Source organism: Oryx dammah, unplaced genomic scaffold (assembly GCF_014754425.2).
Source record: "Oryx dammah isolate SB20612 unplaced genomic scaffold, SCBI_Odam_1.1 HiC_scaffold_2, whole genome shotgun sequence".
Lineage (NCBI taxonomy): Eukaryota > Metazoa > Chordata > Mammalia > Artiodactyla > Bovidae > Oryx > Oryx dammah.
This window is the reverse complement of record NW_024070186.1, coordinates 189,970,125-189,984,111: the sequence shown is the minus strand read 5'-3', so window position 1 is coordinate 189,984,111 and position 13,987 is coordinate 189,970,125. Positions and strand designations below refer to the sequence as shown.

Here is a 13,987-nt window from a genome sequence, read left to right as displayed (position 1 = left end):
GTAAGCACTCTAAATCCTCAGCTGTTTGGTCGACTTGGCAGGGTGGGGTCTGGCAGCCCCCACCCCGTGCTCCCGGTTACAGCACTCTTCCTCCCCCCCCCCCCCCCCCCCGGGCCCGTTGTGGGCCCCCGCCTTTGGGCAGGGGGCCACACTGAGTCCATCTCTGGCTGCCACGTGGCTCAGAAGAACAGGGGGAGCTTGGGCACCCCGGCCGCGGGGATCCGTGGGGGTGGGGAGGGGGTGCAGCCCCTCCCCCGCGCCCCCACCCCACCCCAGGAGCCGCCTCTGTTGGGCGGAGGGGAGGGCTGCCCTCCAGCAGGAGAGTCCAGGGTGCAGCTGATGGCTGAGCTGAGGTCTGGTCCTGGGAGCCCACTTCCTGGTGCCGCCTCCTGCGCCCTTTGGGCGACGCTGGCACGAGGGCATGGGCTTTCCACTGTCCTATTTGGCACCTTTCCCCGATCTGCCGGGCAGCACCCTGGGCCTCCAATTGGCAGAAAGTTCTTGGGCCCCATCCCTTCCCCCCCCCCCCCCCCCCCCCCCCCCCCCCACTGCGGCCCCCCCCCCCCCCGGACAGCTGAAATGGAAACCCTGAAATGCAGCCCGGTTTGTCTTAGGTCAATGGCGACTGAAGGCGCCACAAAGGGGGCCTGTTGGTCTGAATGCCGCCCACCCTCGCCTGCTTCTGCGATGCCTGCCTTCTTGTGGCTCCGGGTCCCAGGGGGAGGCGGCGTGTGCGTTCCAAGCCTGCGGAGAACGTAACAGACCGGATCGTAGAGACGCTGCCCCTTCTGCACAGCCTGTGTGCTGGGCACGGAGGCACCCTCGTGGGGCTGCCTCCGCGGCCTTGCACGGCCGTGCTCCCCATGTGGCAGCAGTGTTCCCTCCCATTTTACAGGTGATGACGCTGAGGCTGACACCCGGCCAGGGCCCTACAGCTACTCGTGATGGGTCTAGAGTTTGGGCTCCGTGAGACTGGAAGCAATACTTCCTCCCAGGCCTCCCCCATCAGCCGCAGGGTGGTCAGAGGCCAGCGTGTCCCCACGGCCCAGCTTTTTCCAAGAAACCCCTCTCTTCCTGTATCCCACGAGCGGGCCTGAGTCATAAAGGGCCCTCCTCCCCCTCCTCCTGTTCCATTTCCCCCTCGCTATGCTCCCCCAGCGCTGGAGCCCTGCACGGAGGGCGGGGGTGGGGCTGGGGGTGGGCGGCGGGCCTCTCCTCCCCTGGCCCCAGCCCTCCCGGGGACTGGGTTACACCGCCTGGGTTCTGCTCTCTTCCGGTCTCCTTTGTCAGGGAGGCACGTGGGCGCCCTCCCCAGAGGCCAGGGGTCTCACAAATGTTATTCCAGGCCTGGTCCAGGCAGCGCGGGGAAGCGGGGCCGGACCTGGGTCTGACTCCCGCCGAACTGCTGAGCGTCTGGCTTTAGGTGCGTCTTCGGACTTTGCTGCGCGTCGGATGTTCACTTGTAGGATGCCCACTGCCTCACCAGGGTGTATGGTCTGGCACACAGTAGGTTCCTCATACTGGATGCTCCTGAGTCATCGGCCTGGGAGGTCAGGAGGGCGACTATGGGAGCCTCTGGAAGCCTCCCCTGAGAGCAGTATCCCTGGAGATTTGTTGTCCTCTGAGCTACAGCAAATGTGCTGTCCTATGGGGTTTCTGAATCAGGAGCTCTGTGCCAGGTACTATGCTGAAGCTGGGATTCCCAGAGAGGAGACTGTGGCCCCACTTGGGCCACAGGAGGCAGATGAAAATAAGAGAACAGTATCCTCTCTTCTTGGCTCAGTGTGTGATCCTCAAGCCTCTGTGAGTCAAAGGTCCTGGGGGACTTCCTGGAGGAGACATTGGGCCAAGAGTTTCATATGTGGCTGGAATATGCGAAGTGAAGCAGGTGGGAGAAAAAGGCACAGGAAGAGTCTGGGACGTGCGGGAGTGTCAGGCGAGTGGTGAGGAAATGCAGGGTCATCGTCAGCGAGGCTGGCTGGGGAGGCTAGAATGCCAGACAGTTTTGACGCCTGGCCCTTGTCTCAAAGGGCAGGCAAGCTAGTGAGTGGACCAGCTGCCTGAAAAGCTACGGTGTCAGATAACCAGCTGGGTTGATCATTACAAGTCACTCGGTCCTTAAAGCTGGGCGCTGGGGAGGTGAGGGGAGCCTCCCGGGCCTTTCATTGCTATAAGCCGGTGTCATTAACCATTCAAGTGATTCACCGAGCACCTGTAGGCACCAGGCCTACATCAGGACTGAGGATACCACAGGAAACAAAACGGACTCAAGTCCTATCCTCAAGCAGTAGAGAAATACAAAGCAGGGGAGGCATGGGGTGGGCTTGTACTCTTACAAGGGGACATTGGAGCAGGTGCTTGAAGGAGATGACCAGCACTCTGAATATCTGAGGGAAAAGCACTCCAGGCAGAGGCAACAGCATGTGCAAAGGCCCTGACGCCAAGACATGCTTAGTGTGAGCACGTGTGGCTGGAGTGGAGTGGGTGAAGGAGGGCTGTGTAGGGCATGAGGAGGACCTTGAAGGCTATTTGCACCAATTTGTGTGGGGAGTCTTCAGGAATTTTTTTTTTTAATGGATTTAAAAAGTTGAGATCTAATTTACCTACCATTAAATCTATCCATTTTAAGTGTACAGTTTGATGACTTTCAGTATAAACATATGGGTGGGCAGCCATCACCGCAGTTCAGGGTTAGAATATTTCTACCACCCAGAATGTTCTCTTGTGCCTATTTGAAGTCAGTCCCTGCCCAACCCCCAGCAACTGCTGATCTTTCTGTGTCTATAGTTTTCAGATTTCAAACAATATGTAGTCTTCTGTGTCTGGTTTCTTTCACTTGGCATAGTGTTTTTGGAGGCTCATTCAATATTGTTGCCTATATCTGTAGTCAGGGACTTCCCTGGTGGTCCAGTGGTGAAGACTCTGCCTTTCAATGCAGGGGGTGTGTGTTCAATCCCTGATTGGGGAAATAAGGTCCTACATGCCGCAGGAAAGTGGAAATGTCAGTCGCTCAGTTGTGTCCGATTCTGGAACCCTATGGACTGTAGCATGCCAGGCTCCTCTGTCCATGGAATTCTCCAGGCAAGAACACTGGAGTGGGTTGCCATTCCCTTCTCCAAGGGATCTTCCCGACCCAGGGGTCAATCTCGGGTCTGCCGCACTGCAGGCGGATGCTTTACTGTTTTTAGCCACCAGGGAACCCCTGGTGGACATGCCATATGGCCAAAAAAAAAGTCCAGTTGGGTTCTGCATCTGCAGTCAGAAGGGCTGACTGCGCGATAGCATTGTATATGAGGGACCTGAGCATCCTCCCATTTCCGTATCTGCAGAGGGTCCTGAACCAATCCCCTGAGGATGCCAAGGGACCTCTGTGTACTATTGTATAAATGTGTTCATGTGTTCACCAGTTGATGGACATTTGGGTTGTTTCATGTTTTGTGAATAAGGTCACTATGAACAATTTTTTTTTAAACAAATGTTTGTATGCATACATGTTTTTATTTCTCTTCGGTGGTTGGGTCATAGAGTAGGTATATATTAACTTTTCGAGAAACTGCCAAAAACTGTTTTCCAACGGGTTTGCACCATTTTTCATTTCTCCCAACAATCTGTTCTGATTATTCCACATCGTCATCAGCACTTGATATTGCCAGTTTTTCTGATGTTAGCCGCTCCAGTCGGCGTGAAGTGGTATCGCATTGTGGTTTTGATCCGTATTACCCTCGTGACTGAGGACGTTGGCCATCTTTCCACGTGCTTGTTGCTGTTTGCACATCTTCGTTGGTGAAGTGGGTATGCAGCTCTTTGGTTCATTTTGTTTATTAGGTCTTATTAGTAAGTTGTCAAGTGTTCTCTTTTTAAAAGTCATCTATTAATTATTTTTGGTTGCCCTGGGTCTGTTGCTGCACGTGGGGCTTTTCTCTAGTTGTGACGTGAGGGCTTCTCATTGCGGTGGCTTCTCTTGTTGCGGAGCATGGGCTCTAGGGCACGCAGGCTCCACTAGTCGTGGGTGGAATCTTCTTGGACTAGGGATCGAACCAGTGTCCCCTGCATTGGCAGGTGGATCCTCAACGACTAGACCACCGGGAGTCCAAATGTTCTTTGTATGTTGGTGATGGGTGACATTTATTAGATACATGATTTGTAGCTTGACCCATGCCTAACAGCAAGTGACTCCTGGGCCCCAGAATTCCTGGGGTATTAGGTAGTTGGTCAGGCGGTTAGACAGAGAAGGCAATGGCACCCCACTCCAGTACTCTTGCCTGGAAAATCCCATGGATGGAGGAGCCTGGTGGCCCGCAGTCCATGGGGTCGCTAAGAGTTGGACACAACTGAGCGACTTCACTTTCCCTTTTCACTTTCACGCATTGGAGAAGGAAATGGCAACCCACTCCAGTGTTCTTGCCTGGAGAATCCCAGGGACGGGGGAGCCTGGTGGGCTGCCGTCTATGGGGTCGCACAGAGACGGACATGACTGAAGCGACGCAGCGGCAGCAGCAGCAGCAGGTGGTTAGAATGCTGGATTTGGTGGATTCTCTGGGGGGCGGGCAGGTCAAGGCTGGCATGTATGCCTTGCTCCCATCAGCCCACTTGGGCGTGTAGGTGCCACCATTCTGTGGCTTAGGGGAGGTCATTTTCCTGTGCTCTGATGTCTAGCCGCCCTGTATGAGGAGCTGACTCTTCCCATGGCCATGCCAGGGTGGGTAATAGTGTTGCTGGCTCATCTTGCTGGCCTGAGAGCCATTCTGGGGACACTTTGCATATACCTGCTGGGAGCACTGTGGGTTGGCTTCTGTATTAGTCAGAATTTATTTGATTGTGGGTGACGTGCATGTATGCTCAGTGGCTAAGTTGTGTCTGACTCTTTCCAACCCCATGGACTGTATCCTGCCAGGCTTCTCTGCCAGACAAGAACACTAGAGTGGGTTACCATGCCCACCTCCAGGGGATCTTCCAGACCCAGGGATCGAACCCACGTTACTTGCATTGGCAGGTAGATTCTTTACCACTGCCTCACCTGGGAAGTCAATTGCAGGTGTCCCTCAAAGAGAATTAGGCAAAAAGATATAACAATGCCTGTGTGTGTGTGTGAGGATTTGTTGGCTGATGTGAGTGAAGGGCTCAAGGGACCACCTTCAGGTTCAGCTGGATCCAGGCCCTCCGAATCCTGGGACTCGGCTCTGATTTCTCTGTGCTGGCGCTGCTCCCTGGCAGGCTCTGCCATGTGGTATCCCTGCAGCTCCTGGCTTTCATCCCACAGCCAGGCAGCCCCGGAACAAGAAGAGCACCTCTTCCCAAAGCTTCCAACCAGAGTCCGGGCCCTGATGCTCCTTGGGTCACACCACCTTCCTTCAGCTAACCGTGGGGCTCTGGCCAGGCCTGGGTCATGTGTCCACTCTAGGTATGGGGGTTTGGGGTCAGCTCACATAAGGCATATGGGGCTTCCCAGGTGGCGCTAGTGGTAAAGAACCCACCTGCCAAGCAGGAGACATAAGAGATGCAGGTTCGATCCCTGGTTCAGGAAGATTTCCCTGCAGGAGGGCATGGCAACCTACTCCAGTACTCTTGTCTGGAGAATCCCATGGACAGAGGAGCCTGGCAGGCTGCAGTCCATAGGGTTGTACAGAGTCAGACACAACTGAAACGACTTAGTGTGCACACACAGATCATATGCATCAAGAATGGAGAAGAGGGGATCGCCCTGGTGGCTCTGTGGCAAAGAATCCACCTGGCAATGCAGGGACACCAGTTTGATTCCTGGTCTGGGAAGATCCCACATGCTTTGGAGTAACTAAGCCCGTGCACCACAACTATTGAGCCTGTGCTCCAGAGCCCGGGAGCTGCAACTGCTGAGCCCGTGTGCCCTAGAGCCTGTGCTCCACGACAAGAGAAGCCTGAACGTTGCAACTGGAGAGAAGGCCCCCCCCTCGCCACAACTAGAGAAAAGCCCGAGTGCAGTAATGAAGACCCAGTGCAGCCAAAAATAAAAAAATAAATCATAAAGTTTTTAAATTGGGGGAAAAAAAAAGAATGGAGAAAAATGTTCTCTAAAAAGGAATAGTGTTCTATGTCCAAGTGTGGGATGAGATACGGCGCCCCTGGGGGGGTGATGCTTTCTCCCCAAATCCTCTGTCCGTCCATGGTGCTCTGTACTCCCTCTCCCCACCAGACACTGTGCCCCCCAAGGCAGAGGGCACATCCTGCCTGTGGCTCTGGGGGCAGGACAGGGCCCAGCAGGTGCTGAGTCCTCCACCGACACCTCATAAAAGAGAGGGAGCGTGCACAGTGTGGTGGGGGTAGAGTAGTGGGCTCGTCCTTTCTGCTCCCCCAACCCCCCGCAGCCAGGCCCATCTTGCTGTCACCTGGTACCCTGAACTGATCACCATGGATACGGGGACTTCCCCTCTCAGGAGTCCCCTTTGTCAGACTCTAGTGCTCTGCATGCTGTGTGCATCACACTCTTCTCTGCTTAGTCATAAAAGCAGGGGCTGTAACGGTGGGAGGGCGGGCAGAGGGCATGCTGAGTCCATCCTGGTATGAGGTTGGGGCAGGTATAAGCTTCTCTGGGTGTGGGTGTGTCCCTGCACTAGGGATGGGGTGGGTGGGTGCTGGACGTAATAGCTGGCATGTGGCCTGCGTGGTGAAGCAGGCTGATTAAATTAGATCTTGCTTTGTCCGCCCACATCGAGAAGGATGTGAGCTGTTGGCTAGTCCTAGAGGGTCTGGGGTCCACTGGGGAGTGACCCACCAGGTTGCCCTGCATGTCAGAACCTGCCGGCCTGTGCTCTAGTGGTGAGAGCCACATTCAGCTGTCGGTAGCTGTGATGACCCACGTGGTCCTGCTCTGGGGCGTCTGGGGTTAATACAGCCAGTGCCGCAGACCCCCGTGCCAGCTCACTCTCAATTCTCACCTCCTGGACCCAGGACCTGGGCAGAGAGAGCGAGCCGGACCAAGAGCTCTGCAGACCAGGACACAAGTGCCGACATCTGCCCATGCACAGCCCCTACTTGTGACCACTTCTCTGTGCCTCAACTTCCCCATCTGGAAAATGGGGGTGACTGTGGTCTCCGCTTCGTGGGGCCGGGGTGTGATGTTATCTGGTGACGTGATGTCGTCCCTCCTGTTGTCTGCCCACAGGTGAGTGGCCATGGCGGAGAGCACGTGACCCGCGCGGACCTTCTGTGCCCACCCAGTGGCACCACCATGCAGAAGCCCAGCGGCCTGAAGCCCCCCGGCCGTGGGGGGAAGCACTCAAGCCCCATGGGGCGGACGTCCACTGGGTCAGCCTCGGCCTCTACCACTGTGGCGCCCACCGGCTCTAAGGAAGGTGCGTAGGGCCGAGGGTAGAAGGGTGAGGGGCTGGACGGGGGTGGTGGGTAGTGGTTCTTCTGGAAGAGCTGAAAGGACTTGAGCCACTTCCTGACCAGCCCGGAGGCCAGTGGTTCTGGGAAGTTCTTCTTGATGTCTGCCCACATCCCTCTGAAAATTAACTGGTGATGGGCAGTGACACATGCTTTGGGTTCGTTGTTCCTTTTGACACTCTTCCAGCTCCAGGAGGCAGGTACCACTGTTGCCTTCCCTTAGGGACGAGGCAGTGGAAGCCCGGGGCGGCATGGCACCTTGCCCACATCACTCAGCCTGGAAGACACAGCCCTATTCACACTCCAACCTCTGCCAACCTCCCTGCGCCCACTCATTCCCCTTCTGGGGTCTGAGATGGTCTCCATCTTCCCACCAGCTTTCTTGTGTGCCACTCAGACCCATGCCCTTGACCTTGCTTTGGGTGCTCTGGCTGGAGGCACCAGCTCTGAAGGCAAATGGGTTGAGGACAGCTGTTAACTGTTGGCTTTTTCTGGTGACAAAAGTAAGATAGTCCACTGTGTACTAGTTAAATTTTGATGGTAAAATTGCCAGTCATTGTCTCTAGAGGAAACTGTTGGGTTGGCCAGAGAGTTCATTCGCGTTTTCCATACGATATAACAGTAAAACCCAAAAAAACTTTTTGGCCAACCTAGTATTATTACTTTGGTTTTTATCTTTTCACTTTTTTCTTAGCTGTTTGCAATCATGCTGCATATACAACCTGAAAGTCTGCTTTTTTCCTTTTAACATGATCAAGTGGATTTTTTCATGTCACTAAAAATCTCGCATGTCCATCATTTATAAATGGCTGTAGATACCCTGTTCACTCAACAAATATAAATCAAGGGTCTGCTCCGTGGATGCAGTCCTAACCACTGGAACTCTCATTTTGAGCAAAACTGGATGTGGTCCCAGCCCTTAGGGAACTGCCGGCCTGGTGGGGGGCGGGGTGCTAAGTATGATGAGGTCCTCTAACTGGGGCCTCACATGGTCCCAAAGGTCAACAAAACCTTCCCTGAGGAGGGCACGTGTGAGCTGAGGTCTGAGGGTGACGGTTTACTAGATGAGGAGGGGAAGGCACTCCAGGCAGAGGCAACAGTACGTGCAAAGGCCCAATGGCAGAAGGGAGCATGGTGAGTATAAGGGAGGGGAAAAAAGTGAGTGTGGCTATAATATGATCAGTAGGAAGTATGCCGGTGAGATAGGGGTAGACCGGTTGCAGGGGACAAGTTGGGGTTATACAGGGAGTTTCACTTTCATCCTAACGGTGGGAAGCTGCTGGGAAATTTTCAATCAAAAGGAATATGATAGAGGGAATTGGGAAATGAGGAGTATGAGGTTGTGGAGGGCGGCAGAGGCAGGTGATGAAGGGCAGGGGGACTGGGTTTGTTTTAAGTGTGATGGGACCTGTTGGAAGATGTTATTATAGCAGAGAACATCTGGGTGTTGCTAAGCATCCTTCAAGCTAGGAGAGAGGGTTGCAGGGGTTAAGAACGGGATGGAGGAGATGGGCGAGGAGGCATGTGGTCACCCAGGTGAGGATGTTTGCACTCACTGCCAGGGCTGTGAGAGGTCAAGGGACTGACCACCAGGAGTGGGCTGCAGGGAAGACTTCCTGGAGGAAGTGTGAGTGAGCTCAGCCTGGAGGCTGGAGGAATGTAAATGTGAAGGCGGGTGACGTGGGACCTGGAGGAAGAGTCTGGACAGAGGCACCAAGCGGGCTGAGCTCGGTCCAGTGCGAGTGGGGGCTGTGTAGCCCCTTGATTGGAGGGGGCTTCCCTGATGGCTCAGCAGGTGAAGAACCCGCCTGCCAGTGCAGGAGGCACAAGAGATGTGGGTTCCATCCCTGGGTCAGGAAAATCCCCTAGAGAAGGAAATGGCAGCCCACTCCAGTACTCTTGCCTGGAAAATTCCATGGGCGGAGGAGCCTGGTGGGCTGCAGTTCATGGGGTCGCAAAGAGTTGGACACAACTGAGTGTGCTTGCGCGTCCACACACACACACACACACAGACACACACACACAGACACACACACACAGACACACAGACACACACACACACACAGACACACACACACACACACAGACACACACACACACTGATTGGAGAAGGGCTCAAGAGAGGCCCCTTGCTGACTCTCTTCCCTCTTCAAGAGAGCCCATAGCACCTTCTAGATTCTTTCTTTGGCCCCGCTCTGATCTAGAGAGGCCTGCGTTCTGGCTGTGATCCAGCTCTCACATCCCTCCTAGCTCTGCCCCTGCTGTGTGACCTTGGAAGAGTTACTTGACCTCTCAGAGCTGCAAATGGGATAATAATATTTCTCTCATGGAATCAACTGAGTTAATAAACGTGAAGTGCCTGCAGGCACAAGGCTCATTAGAGACTAATTTCTTTTCCTTTCAACCGTCCATAATCTCATTATGGAAAGATCTGAGTGATAAAAGAAGGAACTCCCATTACTCCTCCATTTAACCTAATCACACACCACACACCCCCCACCCATCGTCCTCTATTTCTTTCTGGTCTTCTTTCCTATTGCACGAGTTGTTTCAAGCAGTTAAGGCGTGGTTTGTATCCGAACCTGCATCTGACTGCTGGGCATTTCATTGCCTTCTGTGGCACGTGCCCCCTGCTAAGGTAGTGTCGTCTTTGCTGTCTCGTCTTGAACGGCTCCATCGTTGTGGTCCCTGGAGGGAAGGGGATCGGACCACACTGTGGGGCTTGCTTGTTGCCTCCTGGTCACCCTGGTCTGGGAGCCCCTGAGGGTGGGGGCTGAGTGGTCTGCCTGGACCCCAACCCTGCATGGGGGGTTGTTCTGGGGAGAGGGGGTGTCCCTCCGTGAATGCCCAATCGATCAGGAGCCACGCCCCCTGCCAAGGGACACACTGGTGGCCAAAGGGGGCAGCTGTGCTGTGTGCCGCCCTCCTTCCTGCTCTGGCACCTGCTGCCTTTGCAGGTCAGAGAGACACAGACCCCGGACTGGAGGAGGGAGTATTTGGCCGGGGTGAGGACCCTGTGAGAGGGGGAGGGAGGCGTTTTTGGCATAGCTCCAGGTCTCACAACAAGAGTCCCCGCAGAGCCGGGATTGGGGGCTGCAGCAGGGGAGGACGGTGCCTGCCCCCAACTCTTATTGGCCCATGGGCTCCCTCACCCATGCCATGGAGCGGGCCATCGGCTCTCCAAGGTGCTGAAGGTGCCTGTCCCCAAGGGACACTGGGACTCTGGAGGTGGGCACTGGGGCGCCGAGAGAGGGTCTGGCAGAAGCTGGAGCCTGGTGGTGGCTGGAGGGGGCAGTTGCTCTGGGAATCAGGGCAGTGGCAGTCTCCCAAAGTATGAGCTCAGCCTCCGGGCAGAGGGTCTGCCAAGGGCTGGGCCTGGACTGATGCCCCAGCCCACCCCAGCCTGTGTCGGTTCCCAGAGTGGTGACACACAAGGAGAGGATGGCCTGGGGTGGAGGGGGACGTGGGAGGGGGTCTCCCATACCAGGAGGTGGCCCAGAGGTGGTCAGGGCAGGTGCACAGGACGGCAGTCTGGGGCCCACCAGTGGACCAAGACCTGGATGGGCCTCAAGGTCAAGGGAGCCCAGCCAGATGGGATGGAACCCCTGGAGGCTGCTTCAGATCAGATGAGGGCCGAGGAGGGCATCCTCGCTCAGGAGGTGACACTGGCTGCGAAGATCTGAGTTGACGAGCAGGAAGCCACCCAGCTGAGGTCAGGGGAAGGGCATCCTGGAAAGATTCTGTGTCTTGAAGACTCTGAGGACTAGAATGGATGGAGAGCAGCTTGAGGGGTCCTTGGAGGGCTGTGAGTGGGCCAGGGTAGGAGCGGGGCTGGAAGGGAGATGGGGTGCTGAGACCCAGGCTTCCCCGGGGGTTGGGGCTCTATCCTGGGCCTGAGGAAGACACGGGGGGATTTCAGGCCTCCAGGCCCCTGGATGCTGCTGGTGACGGTCCTCACTGTGGGTCAGGAGCAGCCCTCGTTGGTCCAACACTGCTGGGCCGTCATGGGAAAGATGGGACCACAGTGGGCTTACACAGGACCCTTTGGCCTTCTGGGTCCGCTTCTGAGCCTCAGGTCAGGGGCAGGCCAGGCCACGCCGTGGGTGTCACTCTGGAACAAGAAGGACTGGCTGCGGGGACCTGGAGGAGACTCAAGGGCGGCTGAGCTAAGGGACAGACCACAAACCACCGTTGAGGTCTTCTGCCCTTGCCCCCAACTGGGGCAGGTGGGTCCTTGGAGGGTCTCTCCCCTCTCGCGTCCCTCACACTGTGGTCCAGCCCCAGAGATGTCCCATCTAGCGGGGATGGCGTTTGACACTTGCTTTGTTACAAGTCAGCCCAGCAGCAGGTGGCTTTTCACGCCTCTTTCTCGTTAACTAGCTAGTGAAAAGAACTGCTCTTCTGTCCATTTTAAAGGTGGCAAAACTGAGGCTTCGAGCTCTCAGCTGAGTTGCCCCGAGTTACAGGGCCAGAGAGTGGCAGGACTGGGGTTGTGAGACACATCTAAAGCCAGCTCCGGAGACCTCCCTGGTGGTCTTGCGGTTGAGAGTCCGTCTGCCAATGCAGGGGACACGGGTTCGATCCCTGGTCCGGAAGATCCCACATGCTGTGGAGCGGCTGGGCCCACGCACCACAACTACTGAAGCCCAAGCTCTCTCGAGCCCGTGCTCCGCAACAAGAGAAGCCACTGCAGTGAGAAGCCTGTACACTGCAACTAGAGAGCAGCCACTCGCTGCAACTAGAGAAAGCCTGAGCGCAGCAACGAGGATCCAGTGCAGCTAAAAAAATATAAAGAAAGAAATTTTTAAAAAAAAGCTGGTTCAGGCTGCCGGCACCCACTGCCCCCCACCAGGGGTAAGGCAGCTGGGATGGGTGGAGTGCTGCGTCCAGTCCCACGCTCTGCTCAGACCTGGGGCTGGTGGGCAGGGTGGGAGGAGCCATCTGTCTGCATTAGGATGAGATCTGTGTGACCTGTGGGCCTGTGGCCTTTCCACATTTGGAGCGTCAGGGACAGGAGACCAAGGACGGGTGTGCATGGGCGTTCCCTTCACACAAGGAGTGTCCACTCGGGACAGGGTCTACCTCTTATTCTGTGATCTCCCCCAAGCGGCACAGAGCTTTTCAGGTCTGGCTTATTGAGCTGGGGCCCGGGTTCCCCCTCACTCTGTGGGTGCTCCAGACATGAGCACCAGCCATGCCTGGGATGGGGCATTCACACAGCTTCACAGCTGACCTCTAGTCCTAGACACCGACCCCCCTCCACGCCACCCTGGAGGTCTGTGTGTCTCAGCTTGGTCCCCATGTTCCTGAGAAGGGTGTGTGTGTTTGTGTGTGTGCGCGTGCGCGTGCGTGTGTGCGTGCGTGCTCAGTTACTTCAGTTGTGTCCCACTCTGTGACCCCATGGATTGTAGCTCACCAGGCTCCTCTGTCCATGGGATTCTCCCGGCAAGAATACAGGAGTGGGTTGCCATGCCCTCCTCCAGGGGATCTGCCTGACCCAGGGATCGAACCCAAGCCTCCTGCATCTCCTCCATTGCAGGCAGATTCTTTATCGCTAGCGCCACCTGAGAAGTCCCCCCTAGGAGGGTAGGTGGCATCATGCCCGTTTTAACTGACTTGTCCCAGATGCTGTGCAAGCCTGGGCGGAACCAGGAGCTTCCAGCCCTTGCTCGTGCAGAGCCAGCACTGCCCCAGGCGGCACACACTCCCTTCAAGGTCAACGCTCTTGCTTTCCTCCCCTAACCACATCCTAAACTTTTTTTATGCCCTCAGGATGGGGAAAGCCAAGCTGAGCTTTTCTGTGGCTGGACTGCGGACGGGCTGGGGGCAGGGCAGCCTCCTAATGCTTCCAGAATCGATCGGGAATGGTGGTGGTGGGGCGCGGTGAGAGCAGGGAGGGGCGGGCAGGGGCCCAGCTGCCAGCGCCCGCCCGCCTGGCTGGCGTGGCCATAGCAGGGCTTCTCCATGGGGACCTGGCTCTGCTCTTTCCAGGGTAAGCCTTCCATGTCTTTGTCTCCCTGGGGCCCCAGCCGAGTCTGCTGGGTGGGTGCTCTGTCCACCTGGTTTGGGAGTAAGGGGAATGGAAGGGGGGCTTCTGAGTTCCCTTGGGCTCAGGAAGGATGCTGAGCGATCCCTAGGGCCGGGACCCGCCCCTAGCAGGCTGGTTAGAGGGTCCCTTCTTCAGGGGATGGATGGCTGGGGACAGCATAGCCGAGGAGATGCCGGGCCTTTGGTGGCCACAGAGGGTGGGCCCTGCCTTGGTCAGGGTGGGTTGGGAGGGGTCTCTCCAGAGACGATATGGGCGGGTGCCGTCAAGGAGCTGATGGGAGGTGGAGCGGGCAAGGGAAAAGTTGGCGCCGTTGTGGAATGCCCTGGAGACCCCATCCCTTCCTTTCGACCTTTGTGCTGCGTACCTGCTGGGAGAGCAGGGGTCTTGGAGCAGGAAGCTGCTGTGGGGCTTGCGGGGCATTTATGTATATTGCTTCAGGGTCACCACGGAGGGGAGGTCAGGGTCTTGGCCAGGCTGCATTTGAGCCCTGTCCTGGGGTTCTGGGGCTGACCACGGAGGGGAGGTCAGGGTCTTGGCCAGGCTGCATTTGAGCCCCGTCCTGGGGCTCTGGGGCTG

The 13,987-nt window shown here is 56.5% G+C and overlaps 1 protein-coding gene across 2 annotated transcripts in view; it reads left to right on the top strand.

Annotated features, from left to right (window-relative positions):
* The window catches only part of CLIP2 (CAP-Gly domain containing linker protein 2), a 75,627-nt gene that overhangs the window by 14,935 nt on the left and 46,705 nt on the right, over positions 1-13,987 (top strand). For both annotated transcript variants that reach the window (XM_040260922.1, XM_040260913.1), the window contains exon 2: positions 7,139-7,328. In XM_040260922.1, the coding sequence (XP_040116856.1) occupies positions 7,205-7,328 (124 nt within the window). In that variant the 5' untranslated portion in view covers positions 7,139-7,204. The remainder of the gene's footprint in view (positions 1-7,138; positions 7,329-13,987) is intronic.